This window comes from Hyperolius riggenbachi, chromosome 4 (assembly GCF_040937935.1).
Source record: "Hyperolius riggenbachi isolate aHypRig1 chromosome 4, aHypRig1.pri, whole genome shotgun sequence".
NCBI classification, from domain to species: Eukaryota; Metazoa; Chordata; class Amphibia; order Anura; family Hyperoliidae; genus Hyperolius; species Hyperolius riggenbachi.
In genome coordinates this window covers 109,814,658-109,832,240 of record NC_090649.1, presented here as the reverse complement: position 1 = coordinate 109,832,240, position 17,583 = coordinate 109,814,658, and the positions used below count along the sequence as shown (strand labels likewise).

Here is a 17,583-nt window from a genome sequence, read left to right as displayed (position 1 = left end):
TCACAACTTGTACATTTGTTACTCTGTTGGGAGTAAATTGAACAAAGTTGGAAAAAAAGTAGTTTTATGAGTGCTTGTTATTGGTAACTTGCTTGGCCTATAAGGAATTCAGTGAACCAACAGAGGAGCACTTGCTGCCAGATTGTTGTATGACTTTCTGCTTGCCGTGGTTTGTGCTTCCTGGATACGACCATCAGGGGGTGTGTCACACGTTTGCCTCCATGATTAGTTTTGCCAACCAATCAGGGCTTCCTCAGATGGTACCCACAATTTTGTTGTTAACTATAAAGAAGCACATGTGCTAGAGTTTCTAAACACTCTTCACATTTGCCTACTGGTATGATGACTCCAAGCCCCTTCTCCACTGGAATGCAATAACCATTTGTATCACTTCCTTTTTGCTGGCTGATGAAGTAGATTGCTGCAGATGTTTATGTGGCTCAGACATTAAGACCTAGTTGAAAGGACAAGATTATTTTTTTCTGCTTTGTTGCTGAACACAAAAATGGTCAATGAGATGCAAATAATCCTGTCTTTCTACTGTGCGGTTTGGAATTGGGCCTACCAAAACTGAAAAGGACAGTAATCTCATTGGCCCAGTTTCAAGATGCATATGATTTGCATTATTTTTCAAGGCAAGCCAGAATGATTAATGTCTCATTGATCATGTATTATTTATATACCAGGTCTACTAAACACTGCCTAACATGTATTCTCTCTTTTTCATTTGTAGCAAGGAGAAGTTAGACTCAAGTGCCTGAAAGCTCTTCAGAGTCTGTACACCAACAGGGAACTGTTTCCCAAGCTGGAGCTGTTCACCAACAGGTTCAAGGTATGTCCTCCGCTCGCCAGCAGGACGGTATCAAAAAACTTACCCTGGAGCCACTTTAGCTGGGCCAGGTGCTACTTCAGCCATATTGAATTGTATTTCATCACAAAGGTTGGGTGGCCAGGAGACAAAAACTAATAGGTGTGGGGCTCTCCTCAGTCCACATAGCATGTAATATGGGGGAGGGGGGATTGATGTTGCAATGGCACCTTTTTAGCTCCTTATAAGCACCTTTGTCCTAGAATTACAGACAAGGTGATTGATTGACCAAATCTGGTGCCCACATAAGATGGGGGTAGTATAGTGATAAGATTTATGATGGGATCTGGCCACCCACTTTTCACAAAATCGTTACTAACACTCAGTTAAAGAGGTAAAAGGCGATTTGCCATAAACTGTTCATGCAGAAAAAAAAAACCTAAAACACCCTTTTTTAACTTGTTGAGAGGGGTATGGAGGCTGCCATATTTATTTCCTTGTAAACCATGCCAGTTGTCTGGTGGCCCTGTTGATCTTCTGGTATAATTAGTGCCTGAGTCAAAACCCTGGAACAAGCATATGGCTAAACCAGTAAAGAGCTAGTCAGAGTACCTGATCTGCTGCATATTTGTTTAGGGTCTATGGCTGAGACGCAGGATCAGGATGACTGCCAGCTAAAAAAGAAAAGAAATAGAAACAAGCATGCAGCTAATCTTGTCAGATCTGAGAATGTCAAACTCCGGATCTTCTGCATGCTTGTTCAGGGGCTATGGCTAAAAGTATGAGGCAGAGGATCGGCAGGGGCAGCCAGGTAACTGGTGTTGCTTAAAAGGAAATTACAATGGCAGCCTCCATATACATCTCACTTCAGTTGTCCTTTAATCTCTAATTTGGAGAACCAAATCCATACATGCTGCAATTAACCAGGAATCTGGTTGCTGGCTCATATTTGCCACTAAGGACTTCTGTTGACCTGTTTGTAGCAGTGGCAGTCCTCTGTGTAAAAACTTCAGATAAGCTCAGGTGGCATAGTGACTTCTGAGAACGGGCAGAGAATTTCTGACAGTTTGGGTCACTTGTGGTTGAGCCATACATGGTATTTCATACATGGAGTTATTGTAGAGATCGGCTGCATCTCCAACGCATTCATGGCTAAAGAAATCTTATTGTGAATATTTTGTACTTTTGTTTTCCATTTGTTCTTTTTTGTACATTGGGCTCTATTCACAAAACTTCTCATAAATGACTTCATCACCTAATTGATAAAAAGAACTTTTCAGCACATTTACAAGCAAAATAATCACTCTACGTTGTCCCTGATTAACTTTGCTTCAATATTCCTTTTCTAAACTTCATTAAATTATATTTTTGCTCTTTGGAAGCTTAAAAGTGTAACAGAAAAGGTGAAATCAGAGGAAAACAGGTGAAAAAGCTATATGAATCCTCGTTCACATTAGGTGTGCTGAGAAACATGTAAAAGCACATGATAAAAAGTGTGTGCTGTAGTGCACGTTTCTGTGCATTGTGGTGCACTTTTTTAAATATGTTTTGCTTATTGTAGCAGTTGTCAATAAAGCATTGTTTTCATATATAAATGTAATTTTTTTTTAGGGGTAAACGCATGCGTTTCTATGCAATTGTATGTGCTTCTATGCGCTAAAAAAGTGCACCCATTCACTTGCATTGATGTGCGCTTTACAGCTCAACACACAGAAATGCATGCAACACTACGTTTTTGTAACACTGCGCAGCGCATAGATGTGAACCAGGTACATTTAATTACATGGGAAAATCAATATCTTGCAGAACGCACAGGGCAATGCACTGTGAAAAGCACACAGAAATGTCCTTAGTGTGCACGAGGCCTGATGCTCATTTTAGTGCTGGACCGCACTATCCCAAGCTTCTATGTAGTAGAGAGGCTTAGAAAATATTGCTGCTGGCTATTGAAGTCTAAAGCAGGCCATACACTGGCTCGATTCACGGCCGTTTCGACAGCAGATCCGATCCTGGGATCGGATCTGCTGCCAATCGCTTGCGCTAAACGCACCCGCCGATCCGATTCCCTCCCGAAATCGGATCGGTCCGTCGATCGCGCCGTGCGGGAAATTACCCTCGATCGCCCGCCGGTAGGAGCGCGTCGCTTGCGGCGTACGATTCGGGCCCGATCCGAGCATGTATACATTACCTGAAGCTGGCTCCGGGGTCCTCTTCTCCTCGCTGCACCGCATTTCCGCATGTCCCAGTGTACGCTTATACTTCCTGTGTCACTCCGGTGACCAGGAAGTTGAAATAGAGGGCGCTCTATTTGAACTTCCTGGTAACGGAGTAACACAGGAAGCGCCGGGATGGAGCAAGAACAGCGGTGCGGTGCAGTGCAGAGAAGACGCCCGGGAGCCAGCCTCAGGTAATGTATACGGGGGGGGGACAGGCGGCAGGAGCAGCTGAACAGATTGTGATCGGTTTCAGGCTGAAATCGATTCACAATCTGTTTGCAGTAAAGGCAGCCATACGATCCCTATCTGATCAGATTCGATCAGATAGGGATCTGTCAGCTGGTCGATCTAATGGCAAATCGACCAGTGTATGGCCACCTTAAAGGTTCCAACCAGGAGATGTAGTATTTTTTCAACGTTATGGACTTTAATGCCCTCTAGTGGTATATATTATGGTTGCAGACTTCACAAAATACTACACCAGCACCTGTGCCAGTCCCTAGTTGAGAGAGGAATACTTGTTTTATTTGTTGGCAGGTTGAGCTACATGTTCTCACAATAATTACCAGATTTGGTTGGATTATATGATGTTCAGTAACGTCATGAAATATCGGTTTAGTGACGCTTAAGCCCCTGATCAATAATAATCTTCACTTTATTATTGACTTGCCTGCTGGAGGCCGCTCCATCTTGTGCTGCTGCGTCGCCATCCCGATTTCCATAGACACAGCGCCATTATGACTGGAGCGGTTAATGTAATGACTGTGGTGGTGAGATCCTTACAGGCAATAGTTGATGTGCATGTGTGCTTACCTTAAAGCGACTCTTTTCAAGGCATTACAGTAGAAACCTGTGGTCCATAGCCAGCACACCTAGCAAGTTATAACTTAGTAAGTGCATGCATTGCAGTAACAGACCGCTGTTTCAGACACCAGTGCCTCAGGGCAAGAGTCCATAGTTTGTTTATATATGGTGAACATGCATGGAATGGAGTTATTTACTTCACCACGGACTTGAATCATCTTTTGCCACATTTAGTGTATTAGTACACATGAAGGTACCGTAAACTCGATCCCCAGGTCTTGACTGTGCGCCTGTATATTCATATACAATGAATGACAAATCCTGATATAGTAAACTTCTGATTTACTAAACCACTAGCCCAGGTCTATTGGACTTTACTATAAAGGGATTCTACTGTATATAAAGAAGACTGATTTTATGAAACGTACAGTACTGGTTGGACTTTTGAACGTTGAATAGCAAACCTGTAGCTGATGGTGAAAGCAGGGCTGTGGAGTGGGTACAAAAATCCTCCGTTTATGAAACCACCGGCTCCAGGGCCCATATGCAGTTCACTTTTTCTCCTGAGTTTTCTCCTAGGTGATAATTTTTCATCTTCTCTTTAAAATAACTTTTCAGCATTTCACAATTGAAATCCGTTCTAAAGGTAGTAGAAAAACTAATAGGCTTGCTGGGTGTTTAAAAGGCATTTTATTGTTAAGGTGTGACAATATCAACTTGGAGAAAAGGTGATTTGCATTTTGCCCCAGGTATCCAAAATTTCTCCGACTCCTTAGTCTAATAATTACCAGGGCTGCGGAGTTGGTACAAAAATCATCCGACTCAGTCTCCTCAGTTTATGAAACCTCTGACTCCAGGTACTCCAAAATTGCTTCGACGCCGATTCCACAACCCTGGGTGGAGTCAAAGGGTGATGGCGGCGGCAGCAGTGACTTCCGTTTTTTTTTTTTTTTAAATTTTCATTTAATTGTTCTTTGTGTCCCGCTTGGATTTTGAGACCTCCCTGTATTTTTTTCTGCTAGTGCTTTTATGATTGGACTTCAGTTTTGTGTTTAAATCTGCCTCAGAAGCTTAGGTTTTCTCTCCCTTCTTTTTTGGAAAATCTACCCAGCAGGCATGGGCTCATGAGTCCCTAAGGACTCAAATTTGTGCGTTAAATGAGGCTTAATTGCCTCAGCTGTCCGGCAGGGGGAGAAGGGGGTTAGTTGCCCATAAGTCTGTCGGACTTCCTGCGTTCCAAACGTCTTGCACATGTCTTATTGGACGCGTTGCAAGACTCACTACCGTGCACTTCTTCCTTTCCGGCTTGAAGGACGCGTGCAAGACATTTGGAACGCAGGAAGTCTTGACAGACTTATGGGTAAATAACCCCCTCTCTCCCAGCCACACAGCTGAGGCAATTAAGCCTCATTTGAGTCACAAATTCGAGTCCTTGGGGACTCGTGAGCCCACCACTAGTGCGTAGAAGATCTCTGAAATTTTTATTGCAGCATTCTCAATTAAATTGATACAGTCAAACACTGTCAACTGTTAAAATATTTGTATAGTAAAGGTAAAACATTTTGAATGTGTGTTGCTTTCAGTATCTCAGTTTGAGAGATTCCTTCACTTCTGTCAAGTTTAAAACCAAAGGAAGTGTGCTGACTCCCTCTATTTTGGGCACACAAAAGAAACCCGATTTTCCCTGCTAATTATTTTAAACCTAAACTTTTAGACTTGTATTTTAAGTCTGTTCCTGCCTGTCACAAATAGAATAAAATCCCCAATACTGCTCTTTACTCTGGAGACTGAGTGACTGATTTGACACTTTCTTTTCAGGATCGGATAGTTTCCATGACCTTGGATAAGGAGTACGATGTAGCTGTTGAAGCAATTCGCCTGGTGACATTGATACTCCAGTAAGTTTTGCTGCCTCTTCCCAGCTCTTGTTATCAGTAATCTCAGAGGTTTATGTAGTATGTGGGTGTAGAAGGGCCATTAGGTACAAGCATGAGTGCACATCCATACAGAAGCACTCGTCTGCTCATCCGAACAGGTTTCAGTGGGATTTTGGCATGTGCTTGCAGCAGTTACATAATGGTAATGGTTTTATTCAGCACACAGCCTTCTCTCCTGCTTTCTGCTCTTTCCCTGAAGATGTTTCTCTGCAGTCTCTCTCCTCTGAAGCTCTTCCTCATGACATTCAGCACGCAACCATCCTTCAAACAGAGCCATAAAATCCAGCTGATCAGACAAGCATATCTTCCAGCCTAATGTTCTCATTTCAGTCATCTACCACTTCTTTCTCCTTCAGTAATTGAATACTGTTCTCTCTGTCAGTACACAGCAGACTGTTTCTCTTTCTTTTTTAGGTTTTACGGTTTATTCCTGTAGACTGTAAGCTGTTCTGGCAGGGCTCCTTTTTTTTTTTTTTTTCTTTGAAGAGATGTTTTTGTGGTGAGTTTGTAGGTATTTACCATTAGATTTTTAAAGGTTCTGATTTAATATTTTTAGTTTATTAATACAGTCTTGGACACTCCAAAGATTTGGCTAGTAACCTTCCAAATAGATTAATTTACTGTCCAGGTCTTAAAGAGAATCTGAGGTGAACCTCATGTCAAATACTTACCTAAAGAGTGGAAAGCTTCCTGAGCCATCCTACGGACCTCCGCTGCTGCCCAAGACCCTCCTACACATCGCAATTACGCTCCACTTCATGCACAAGCCTGGCTGGGATGCACCAGTGAGCACAGACAAGACTGCGCATTAGGACAGTTGCTTGTGCACGATGGCTCCAGTTTACTGAGCAGCACGGCTGCATTTGAGCAGACGCAGTCTCAACAGTAAATAGGACATCAGATCCGCTCATCTCAGCAGTAAAAAGGACTACAGATTTTGGCAAGTTAAAAATTAAAGGGACCCTGTATTGTCCTCAAAAGTTGTAATGCATAGTGGTACCCAGGTAGAAGGGATAGTAATTACAAGGAACCCGAGGAGAGAAGCATATGGAGGCTGCCATAGTTATTTCCTTTTAAACAATACCAGATGCCTGACAATGCTGCTGATCTCTCTGTTCAGTAGTGTTTGAAATACTAAACTATTGAAGAATGATAGTACCCGTGGGTTTAAAAAGTTTTGTTTATGCAGCTACATTTACAGTGCAAACAGAATTTGGGGTCTCCTTGTACACCAAGCATTTTACTATTATCATGGTTGCATGGAAGAGATTTTTGAACTTCCTGTTAACTGCAGGAAATCATAGCTGGCTGTAAAGTGAAATGGAAATGTCAGGGTTTTTTAAATGAGTAAAATTCTTTTTAAGCTTCTGTTGCTTGCATGTTGGTTAGACTTCCTTCTAATCTCGATTATCAGTCTATGGGAGCAACAACTTCTATAGATATATGATATAATATATGATATAATAAAACTGCGTCGTATGTCAGTGTGAAACCTACAGTCTGCTGCTCTCTTCAGGCTGTGAGTTGCCTGATAACATTTGTAAAACAAGGAGAATGGCACCGGCGCTGGACATACAGTACAAATTAGCAGCCAGGGGAAAATGGGGAATAATGTGGAGATAAACAAAACAGGATGCAGGGTTACCACTTACACATTGCAATCATCAATAAAAGTATAGTGATAGTCCTCCCACGGGAATGTACGCACTCCCAGGTATCTCTTCCCTTGTTAGCGATGGCGCTCCTGGTAGCGTGTGGAACGCAGTACAGGATACTTTTACTTGTAGTGCCGATCACTATAGGCCTACTGGCTGCCAAACAAAGTAGAGTGGTGAAGGGAGTGCTAAGTCCTGCCTGCGGAGGTATCAGAGCCACTTGCATTACAGATGTGAGTGACTTATGATTGGCTGCATTTTGAACGATTGGCTTAACTGTGAGCAGAAAGTTTTACAGGACACTTCCTGCAATTCTTGCCCGCGGAGGTATCGGAGCCACTAACAGGAAGCGAGTGGCTGCTTCTATTCAGTGACAGCTGCAATTTTTAAGGAGCCTGGATACTATACTAACAATTTTATCCAGCCTGGCTATACAGCCCTAAGGTATACTGAACATTGCAGTCCCCCAAATGTGCAAGTGCTTGTACTGTGCCTCCAAAGGGAGGACAAAGTTGGTCCTCTGCAGCAGAGAATGTACCAGAGCATGCTGGGTAATTTCTAGGACAATTTATGATATGTTAAATTAGTAGGAATTTTACTATAACGAGATTATACTGTATTTTCTTTTTTCACGTGACACTTTTTTTTTCTAATGTAAGTCGCTACACAGACTGGGGTTTACACAAGAGGGATTCTGTGTTCTCTTGACAAGTGTACTGTACAGCAGCACTTTCTTCGTGTTGTATTTCTACCTGGATCCTGACTCTGTTTAATAATGGCATTTTGTTGTTTTGCAGTGGTAGTGAAGAGGCCCTATCTAATGAAGACTGTGAGAATGTTTACCACTTGGTATACTCCGCACACAGACCTGTAGCAGTAGCGGCTGGGGAATTCCTGCACAAGAAGTAAGTCTGATAATTGCCATAACATGTTACATGCCGATGCCCCCAAGCTCCAGAATAATTCAGCCAGAAAGGTTACTGCAGGTCACAGAGAAATTGGATCTAAATATATTGCAAAGCATCCTTTCATGCTGCTATACTTGCACCTGGATCTTATTCTTAACATAAACATGAAGACACGTAAAATCTATGGTGCCCCTAAGCCGTTACATTTACTTGCACCATTCCTCGGCCTCTGCACTCACACACAGAAAACACTGACAGCTTGTACAGAGATAGCACAGACTGCTGGAGCAGATACTTGTTGCATTCTGGTTTGCACACTTAGATGGTCATTTACAGTCAGCTGTTGGGTGTCTCATGATATGGTTGTTTGTAGATCATGTGAATTATCTGGTATTGTCTGAATTTTTTACCAATGCAACCTTAAAGAGACTCAGGGATGAAATAAGATAATAGATTTATACATACCTGGTGCTTCCTCCAGCCCCATCTGCATGAATCGCTCCCACACCGCCGTCCTCAGCCTTCTCTGTTACCAATACCGGGTCCCGTAACTTCGGGTCCCTTTAAATCCTTGTACGTTAGCCTGTTCCAGCGCTAGGCCCCCTGAAGAGTGGCCTCCCTGTGCATGCACTCTAGAACCGTTCCACTCTCGGTCCAGCAGAAATAGTCACGCCTGATTGGGTACGTGCTACTGCACAGACAGCTAGCACCTGTGCAGTAGTGAACCCCCCCCCCCCCCCTTTCATCTGGCCTTCCTTTTTCCTTAAAAAAATCAAACACGCTGTTAACAAGCTCTTTTTGGGGGTCACAGCACTACAGCAGGCCTGCAGAGGAAGTCTCAAGGATCCAGAGGAGCATTTCACTTAAGGTACACTTTAAAGTAACTACACAAGCTGGTGTGTGCGGCCGCCAGAGAGATACGTAGAGAACGCACTTCTCTTGCGCAGACTGGCCGCAACTGGAGGAAGTTAATTGGCCCGATACCGGAGCTGCAGGCAGCGGAGGACGGCAGCGTGGGAGCGATCCATGAGCATGGGGCTGGAGGAAGCCCAGGATATGTATAAAACTTTTTTTTTTTTCCTCGTCTATAGTTTCCTTTAAGGTGGCCATACAAAATATGTTCTCCCTCCCCGACTTCTGGAGCCCTATTGTTTGTTTTTTGTTGTTAGAGATGTTGGTGTTTTATCTGAGCTGTTTTTTTTATTTCCAGGTTATTTAGTAGGCATGACCCTCAAGCAGAAGAAGCCTTGGCCAAAAGAAGAGGTCGGAGCAGTCCTAATGGAAATCTTGTTAAAATGCTTGTGCTTTTCTTTCTGGAGAGTGAGGTAAGTCAGTGTGAGTTATGGTATTATGAACATACCTATTAAAAGCTCATGCAACTGGTTTTGACTCTGCAGTTATTTTATGTATTTTTTCAGTCTGTTTACATTTGTGAAATGTAGCTGAGCTCCATGTTTATTCTATCCCATAGTTACATGAACATGCTGCATATCTGGTGGACAGTTTATGGGAAAGTTCTCAAGAACTTCTGAAAGACTGGGAATGCATGGCAGAGCTGCTAGTAGAAGAGCCAGTACAAGGGGAAGAAGGTAGGTGTTGATCTCATGATTCCTAGCTACGCCAGAACCAAGAAGCCTACTTCTAAAGAAGCAATAGAATCTGTGCTCTATACCTACCTGACATTGCTGCTTGACAGCAAGTCGTAGGAAGAAACTTCAGCCTATGCATAATAATCATTTTGGAGTTAATGAACACTTCCATAATGAACCACAATGTTCAACTTCAGACTACAAGTTTCCAGGCTAAGGTCACATGACAGTAATGGCATGAACTGATTTGTTAGAAAGAGAAACAATATGTACCTGCATTTAAAGGGGGCTTAGATGCTTTCCTTGCGTTGAAAGACATCCATGGCTACAATTACTAGGTAATGCCTAATGATGTTAATCCAGGGATTTTATCTAATTGCCATCTGGAGTCACGAAGGAATTTTTCCCTTTAGGGGCTAATTGGACCATGCCTTGTAAGTGTTTTTTCGCCTTCCTCTGGATCAACAGGGATATATGAGGGCGCAGGCTGGTGTTGTACTTTGTTCTCTGGTTGAACTCGATGGACGTATGTCTTTTTTCAACCAAAATAACTATGTAGCTATTTACGTCTTACTAAAGAAATGGGGGTCATTAGTATATAGGGGTTGACTGATAGTAAGGCCCCTGAGTGGGAGGAGCTTGCATTCCCTGGTGACTGCAATTTTCTCTGCAGCCCCATAAATTTGTATTAGCATGTGCCAGTTGTCAAATAATGAAGCCATTCCTGTAAGAACATCATGCAAGAAGTAAAACAATACGAGTTTGTGGCTGCATTGCTGCCTTGGCACCTGGAAAACTTTGCCATTACTGGAAAAAAAAAACATTAATTCTTCACTACTGGGACTTCTGCTCATGAACAGATCACCAGTTTTCTGAAAGAAGTGTATTTGGGTTGTTGTAGCAAGACGATGAACCGGAACACAAAAGCAAATCTACCTCTGAATGGCTGGAACAAAGCAAGCAAAATGTGTTTAATTAGCCCAGTAATATCCTGACTTGAGCCCAGTATAGATACTGTGGCCAGACCTGAAACAATTCACGCTTGAAAACTAACAAATATGCCTGAATTAAAGGCAGTCTGGGGGAAAATACAACAGGCAAGTTCACTTACTGTATATAAATTAGTTTCCCCTATTTTCAGCTGTCACACCACCATCTGAATTCCTGTTTTGTTTCCTCAACTGGCAGGCAGGGGTTCTAGTGCTCTGGGGCAAATGACTCCTATAAGGCATTCTGGGGACAACCTTATCCCACCTGTATACTGTGCCCTTCCCTCTTCCTTCTGGGATTTTGGGCAAGGAGGATCTGAGCAGTCATGTGACCAATGAAAATGAATTAAGCTAAGGTGTTCAGCATACATTAAAATGGAAGCATGTAATTTTAGAGTAGCATGTCAGGTGCAGCAGTTAAAGCGGACCTGAAGATTTGATTAAAAAATAAGTTACACTTGGGGCTTCGGCATGCCCCCATGCAGCGCCCTGTGCCCACGCAGTTTTCAAAGATCGTCCGTTCCTTCCCTGCAGCAGCTCAATTTTGTTCTCGTCAACTTGTCTTCTGCACTTGCCCAGCCCTGGCTACGCGCATGCTTGTACGCGCTCCGGTGGCCAGGAGTGTTCACAGGCCCAGTACAATAAAGTTTCTACTGTGCAGTATGCTGGGAGCGTGAACAAGGACGCGCGCGGCCAGGGTCATGCAGGCCATGCAAGGGTGGAAAATAGAAGCCAGGAGCGGTAATCCCGCGGTACAGTGAGAAAGCGCAGTGGGCGTTAAACTCTCCTCCCTCAGGAACTGGTCCCTGGCAGCCATTCTTCTTCCGGTCCTCGGAGGCTCTGGATCCCTCAGGTGAGATGAGATGTCGTTTGTAGTTATGATGACAGACTATGATCTCATTATAGGGATTGAACACCACCCGGAGGACAGAGGGAGAACTGCAGCGCTGGATCCCAGGGAGGTGAGTAATGTGCTGGGCTGCTGCAGATCTCTCTGCAGTGTGATTTTTATTCCTGGTTTTAGAATCTAAACGTTTTTGAAAAAATTGCACAGCTTTTAGATCCTAAAATCCAAATTACTCATATCGCCAGGGAGGTTGAAGGACCACTATTGCAGCAGAAAAAAAAAAAAAAGTAAAATGCACATGAATGCATTTGTTTAAAAATGTACATTTATTCCAGAGAAAGATGCACTATAAATTTATTTTTTCTTACGTTGCTGTCACTTACATTAGATTGTAAAAATCTAACAGAACTGACAGGTTTTCAACTAGTCAATCTACTCATAGGGAATTCTCAAGGTTTTCTTTATTATTAAAAGTACGGTACTTCCTGAACAGCAACTGCCAAAATTGTGTGCAAGTGGATAGGAAGGTCGGCTGACATCTCTGTATAGATCCCTTCTAGGGAATATTTTTGTAAAAAAATAAATAAAGGAAATACTGAAAACCCCGATGAGGGGTTTTCCCAAAACCTGTCAGATTCTAAATGCTTACTGTAAGGCTGGGTTCACATTTGCGTTAGCAGTCAGGATTTTCCGGACCGGATCCGGAACGTATACTGTACAAACGGAATGGACGTTTGGCAATCCAATGATAGTCTATGGATGTGTACATACTCGTCCGTTCCACGCGGACCGATTACGAACTCCGGACACTTTTCCAACTTGCTCTATTTTTCACGTACGTCGGATCCGGCCGCCGCACCCGGACTGGATCCTGAATGCACCATCCGCACCGCTGAACCAATGAGAAACGGAAAGAAGGCAACACACTGGCTATAAAAAATCTGGACTTTCTACCCACTTCCTATGCGTTTTCATGGGCCCAGCGTTTGAGGAGTGGAGCAGCAGTGACTTGTGGCTGGAGATATTTGGCAGCATGTCGGACAAAGAGGTGAGGCCCTACACACCTGAGGACCTGATTCTACAGGTGCAGCAGCTACCTGCTTGGTGCACCCACCATCTCCTGCGTTTCTTCCCACATAGTATAGGTAAAATCAAAAAGGAGACAATTCCCAGGTAAAATGAGTACAAAAACACTGGATCCATGGTCCAAACTGCAGTCTCTATATCCAAGGATGGTCTCCACACGTCAGGCTGTCTCCAACAATGACCCCAGGGCTTCTGCACACCTCCCAGACCCCAAGAATTTATATAGTCTGTATTTCTTTAAAAACTGATCCGGATATCAACCTGATCACCTACTGATGAAAACCGGATGCAAACGGAACGGATCCGGACCGGATCCTGAGTGCAACCGTACGTATCCGGTCCGGATGCGCACGGAACGGATCCGGACATCCGTTCCGTTTTTGAAAAAACGCAAGTGTGAACGGGGCCTAAGTGACAACAACATAGGAGGAAAGTAATTTATAGTGCATGTTAGTGAGAAAAATTTACTACTTATACATGTGAATTAAAATGTTTGCAACTTTTTGTGATAGTGGTCCTTTAAGGTGCAAAAAGCAATTTATACGTGGTTATTAGTAGCAAACAAATGCAGTTACTTGTAGGTAGTATATTTATGAATGATATTAATGAAGGGAAAAGCTGCATTCTGTAATTCACCTCTCGAAACATTTCAGAGTTGGCTTGTAGTGATTTCCTGCTCAGCAGGGATGCCCGATCACAGCAGTTTGTATTCTGCACGCTGTAATTGTGTGGGTTTTTTTTTTTTCAGAATGAACCGTTTTTGATGCTGCCAATTAAAACACTGAGCGCTGTGCATCAAAAACAAATATTGCAGAGCCTGCTGTGTTTGCCCATTAATCTGATAAATGTCTGCTCTGCAGCCTGCCACCTCCTGCAGGTTAGGTGGTGACCTCTTCTAAAAGTCCTTGGAATCATTTCTGTTCCGTAAAGCTGACCTGTCACTAAAAATCTCACTCACTGGAAATAATAGAGCACATGAACATTATTATTTACATGTAACAAATGTGCCTCTTTCTTGCTACAAGTCGTATTGTGTTTATGAGTTGCATGTTTTTGTTGGCCGGGGTTACTGCCGGCTACGTGATATTATTATTATTATTATTAATTTATAAAGCGCCAACCTATTCTGTGGTGCTGTACAAAGTAAGAAATGAACATGGGGTACATAATACAAATGGTATACACCAATATACAAAATACAGAATTGGTGACAAAAAATACAGAATCTATACAAAATACAGGATTAGTAATAACAGTGACAAACGTAACATGTTGAATAAAATGTATAGTGAATTCCAAGACTCAAGAAGTTGGTAGATTTGTCTGTCCTTCCAGTTTTGGTACTACTGTATTTGACTTAAAGGAAACCAGAGACGGGAAAAGTAAAAAAGTATATACATACCCGGGGCTTCCTCCAGCCTCATCGCCTGGATCGCTCCCACGCCGTCGTCCTCCGATGTCTGCAGCTATGAGAACTGGGTCCCGTCACTAACGTCATCAGAGCCAGCCTACGCTGGAGAGTTGCGCCCTCTACGTATCTCTCCAGCGGCTGCTGTAGAGATACACAAACAGCACACTTCTCTTACGCCAGACTGGCTCTGACTGACGGCAGTGCGGGGACCCGGTTCCCGAAGCTGCAGACATCGGAGGACTGCAGCGTGGGGGCGATCCAGGCGGATGAGGCAAGAGGAAGCCCCAGGTAAGTACAATTTTTTCTTCCTTTTCGTCTCTGGTTCACTTTAAGAAGGCTCATTTTGTGGGTACACGGATTGGATAGCATGTGGCAGGTAGTATGCAGTCAGCACACATGGCTGCTTCTGTGTGCTTTATGTATCCTGTGTGTACAATATGATACTAGTAATGAATTGGTTATACGTAGTTCTGTCTCACATTGTTACTGACATTGCCTTGTGTTGGTGGTTTCCAGTGATGTCTGAGCGGCAGGAGACTGCACTTATTGAGCTGATGGTGTGTACGATCCGGCAGGCTGCAGAAGCACATCCTCCTGTGGGGAGAGGAACTGGCAAGAGGGTAAGTGTGCAAAGTAATGACTGCACCATACTTGTGTCTAAGTTGAAGTGTAAGATATCGAGGTGTTCTTCCAAGCTGTTTAGTTCCTGAGTGGGCTGGGCTGCTACTGTATGTCATGTCTTCTCTTTAACTTGCCTGACAATTCTTGAATCCCTAGACATTAATAATGTAATATTGTCATTCAACTGATATTGAGCTTAGGATGCTCACTATTGCGGCGTAAGGAGACCTAGAGCCTGTTTTAAAACTGGCATAGGTCAACTAGTTGGTCATATTTTTGAAATGTTACAATTAGTCAGAAAAATTGATTGCAACTTTTAAATTGAATAGAATTTTTTTTTTTTTTTTTTTTTTTTTTTATATCATGCTGAGAGTCCAACTGTGTTAACACAGCCATGCAAATACCATGGAAACTGAAGCAGCTGCAGTGAGCGTGTGATTCAAAGTGGTGTGCCAATAAGCTGGTGTGCCCATAAGCTGGTGTGATGGGCCATTACTTGTAATTATATACTATTATCAAAATGGACAGTTTTGATCTTGGAGGTTGAAACCATTCTTATTGAAATCAAACAATCAGTGGGAAATATTATGTGGTCCGATGTTTCACGAAACGTGTAGAGAAAATTGATTTACCTCGGCTGTACAAAGACTGTTAAATATATGGATATATTTGTCCCAAAGAGGATTTCCATGACACTTCTATAGTGGTGGACATGATATAAGGGACAATTTCCAGTTTCATGGTACCCTTATTGGGAACTATGCATAATGTTTGTAAACTGTTTAATCATGACTTTGCTGTAATGGCTATGCGGATACTGTGTATTTGTATTTATGTGAATATTTAAAAAAAATAGATTTATAATAAACTGATGTTTTAATTGGTTATTGAATGATTTGGGTCAATACTTACCTATTGAGGTATAGTTCAGCCCCTTTAAGGTCCCTGTTTACCCATAAATAAAACTTGCGTCTTAAAAGGGGACACATTAGGGGATCTCTTCTACATATTTTTGTATGTCAACTTGACTAGACCCATTGGTCAAGTTTCTCTTTGGTAATTTGTTTAAAATCACTGGGAACTGCTGATTGAGTAGTGCGGAGTGTAGTCATGCGACCACTGTGTAGCACTGAGTATATGAACAGCTGATCACTCACTGGTTACACTGAGGCAGGGAACACACTTGCAGGGCCGTTTTCCCCTGCGTTTCCCAGGTTTCCGTCGGCTTTTGCGGTCGCGTCTAACGCGTGCGTTTTTCCGCGTGCGTTTCCACGTTTATGCGTTTGCATGGCATGTACTGCCATGCAACGTGCGGGAAAAAGCAGAAAACTGTGCGTTTAGAAAACGCGGAAAAAAACGCGAACGCAAACGCGCACAAACGCATGCGGCGCAGCGTTTCCTGAGCTAGGCTATTAATTTCAATAGCCTCTAAAATCGTGCGCGTTTTGCCGTTCGCGGCAAAACGCGCAAGAACGCATGTAGTGTGTTCCCTGCCTGAAAGAAACTGCAGCAGAAGGTTAGAGATCAGTAGCTCATATAACTGTCTAGCAATGAGATTTCTTGTCCACGTGTATCTGATAATTAAATAAGTTTATAGTATGTAATGCAGGCCTTTTATTTTGGAGAACAGCAGTTTTTCTAATGCAACCATAAAAAAAGTAGTGAAAAAAAAAATACCTGAACCTTCTTGGATTAAAATAAGTGGCACTGCCAGTGCCGATATTATGCCATCCCTAAGGTCTGGTTCACACAACGTTTTCACCGGATCTACCACTTTTCCATTCCATCTTACATGATGGAGATCGCGGCTGGTGTAAACATCACGGTAGATCCAGTTGTCTCATCCTTTGATGCTTCTAGAAGTCAGTTGCTTTTGCTGGCGTTGCAATTGAAAGCCAGCAAAAGCCAACAAAAGACTGCAAACAATCACAAACTCTGAACTGCAATGCTGCAGTTGTCTATAGGAAATGACACAATTACAGCAAACGCTGTTGAATGACTTTAAATGACGTTGAAAGCTTCACTGAAAACGATGGGCGTTTGTGTTCAGAAAGACTATAGTGTTCAAACAAGACGCTGAGGAGACGCCTGTTTGATCCAGCCCTTACTGAAATGCTGTATCAGCTCCTAATGCTGGGTACACACGATGCGTTTTTGTTGATTTTCCATCTGTTCGATTTCCGATACGATATTCGATTCGGTTATCTTTTTTAATCTATTTTCATTCACTTCTATGAGAAATCGATCAGAAAAACTATAGAAAATAAGATCGGACATGTCGGAAATTATCTATCGAACCATCTGTCGAACACAACATTGTATGGTGTGTACCTAGCATAACCCAGCATCACTAGCAGGATTTTTCCCTGTAAGGGTAATAATGCTAGCTTGGAAACTGCCTGCATTGTTCTCCCCCGCCTAGTTTTGGTGAGCACCCGGCTGTCATCGGCTCACCTCCTCCTATGCTGTAAGCAGAGTTGCTTACAGAAGTGCTGGCCCTGCATTCTCTTATCTCGCCCCACTCTGCTACTATTTCATGCCACCCGGCTGGAAAAAAATTCTGGGGGGAACACTTTGCCGGGGAATGATTTAGTGTGAAGGTCAATGCTCATTTTGTTTTTCTAAGCTTTATATACACGAGTTCATGATTTAACAGCAATAACTGATTATTCATGTTTAGTTAAATTTAAAGAAAAATATATGTATATTTTT

General features: G+C 42.8%; 1 protein-coding gene across 8 annotated transcripts in view; it reads left to right on the top strand.

The window, feature by feature from the left end:
- The window catches only part of STAG1 (STAG1 cohesin complex component), a 275,465-nt gene that overhangs the window by 220,688 nt on the left and 37,194 nt on the right, over window positions 1–17,583 (top strand). For all 8 annotated transcript variants that reach the window (XM_068280396.1, XM_068280394.1, XM_068280397.1 and 5 more), the window contains 6 exons: window positions 734–832; window positions 5,647–5,726; window positions 8,218–8,325; window positions 9,539–9,653; window positions 9,800–9,917; window positions 14,767–14,870. In XM_068280396.1, coding sequence (XP_068136497.1) covers window positions 734–832; window positions 5,647–5,726; window positions 8,218–8,325; window positions 9,539–9,653; window positions 9,800–9,917; window positions 14,767–14,870 — 624 coding nt within the window. The remainder of the gene's footprint in view (window positions 1–733; window positions 833–5,646; window positions 5,727–8,217; window positions 8,326–9,538; window positions 9,654–9,799; window positions 9,918–14,766; window positions 14,871–17,583) is intronic.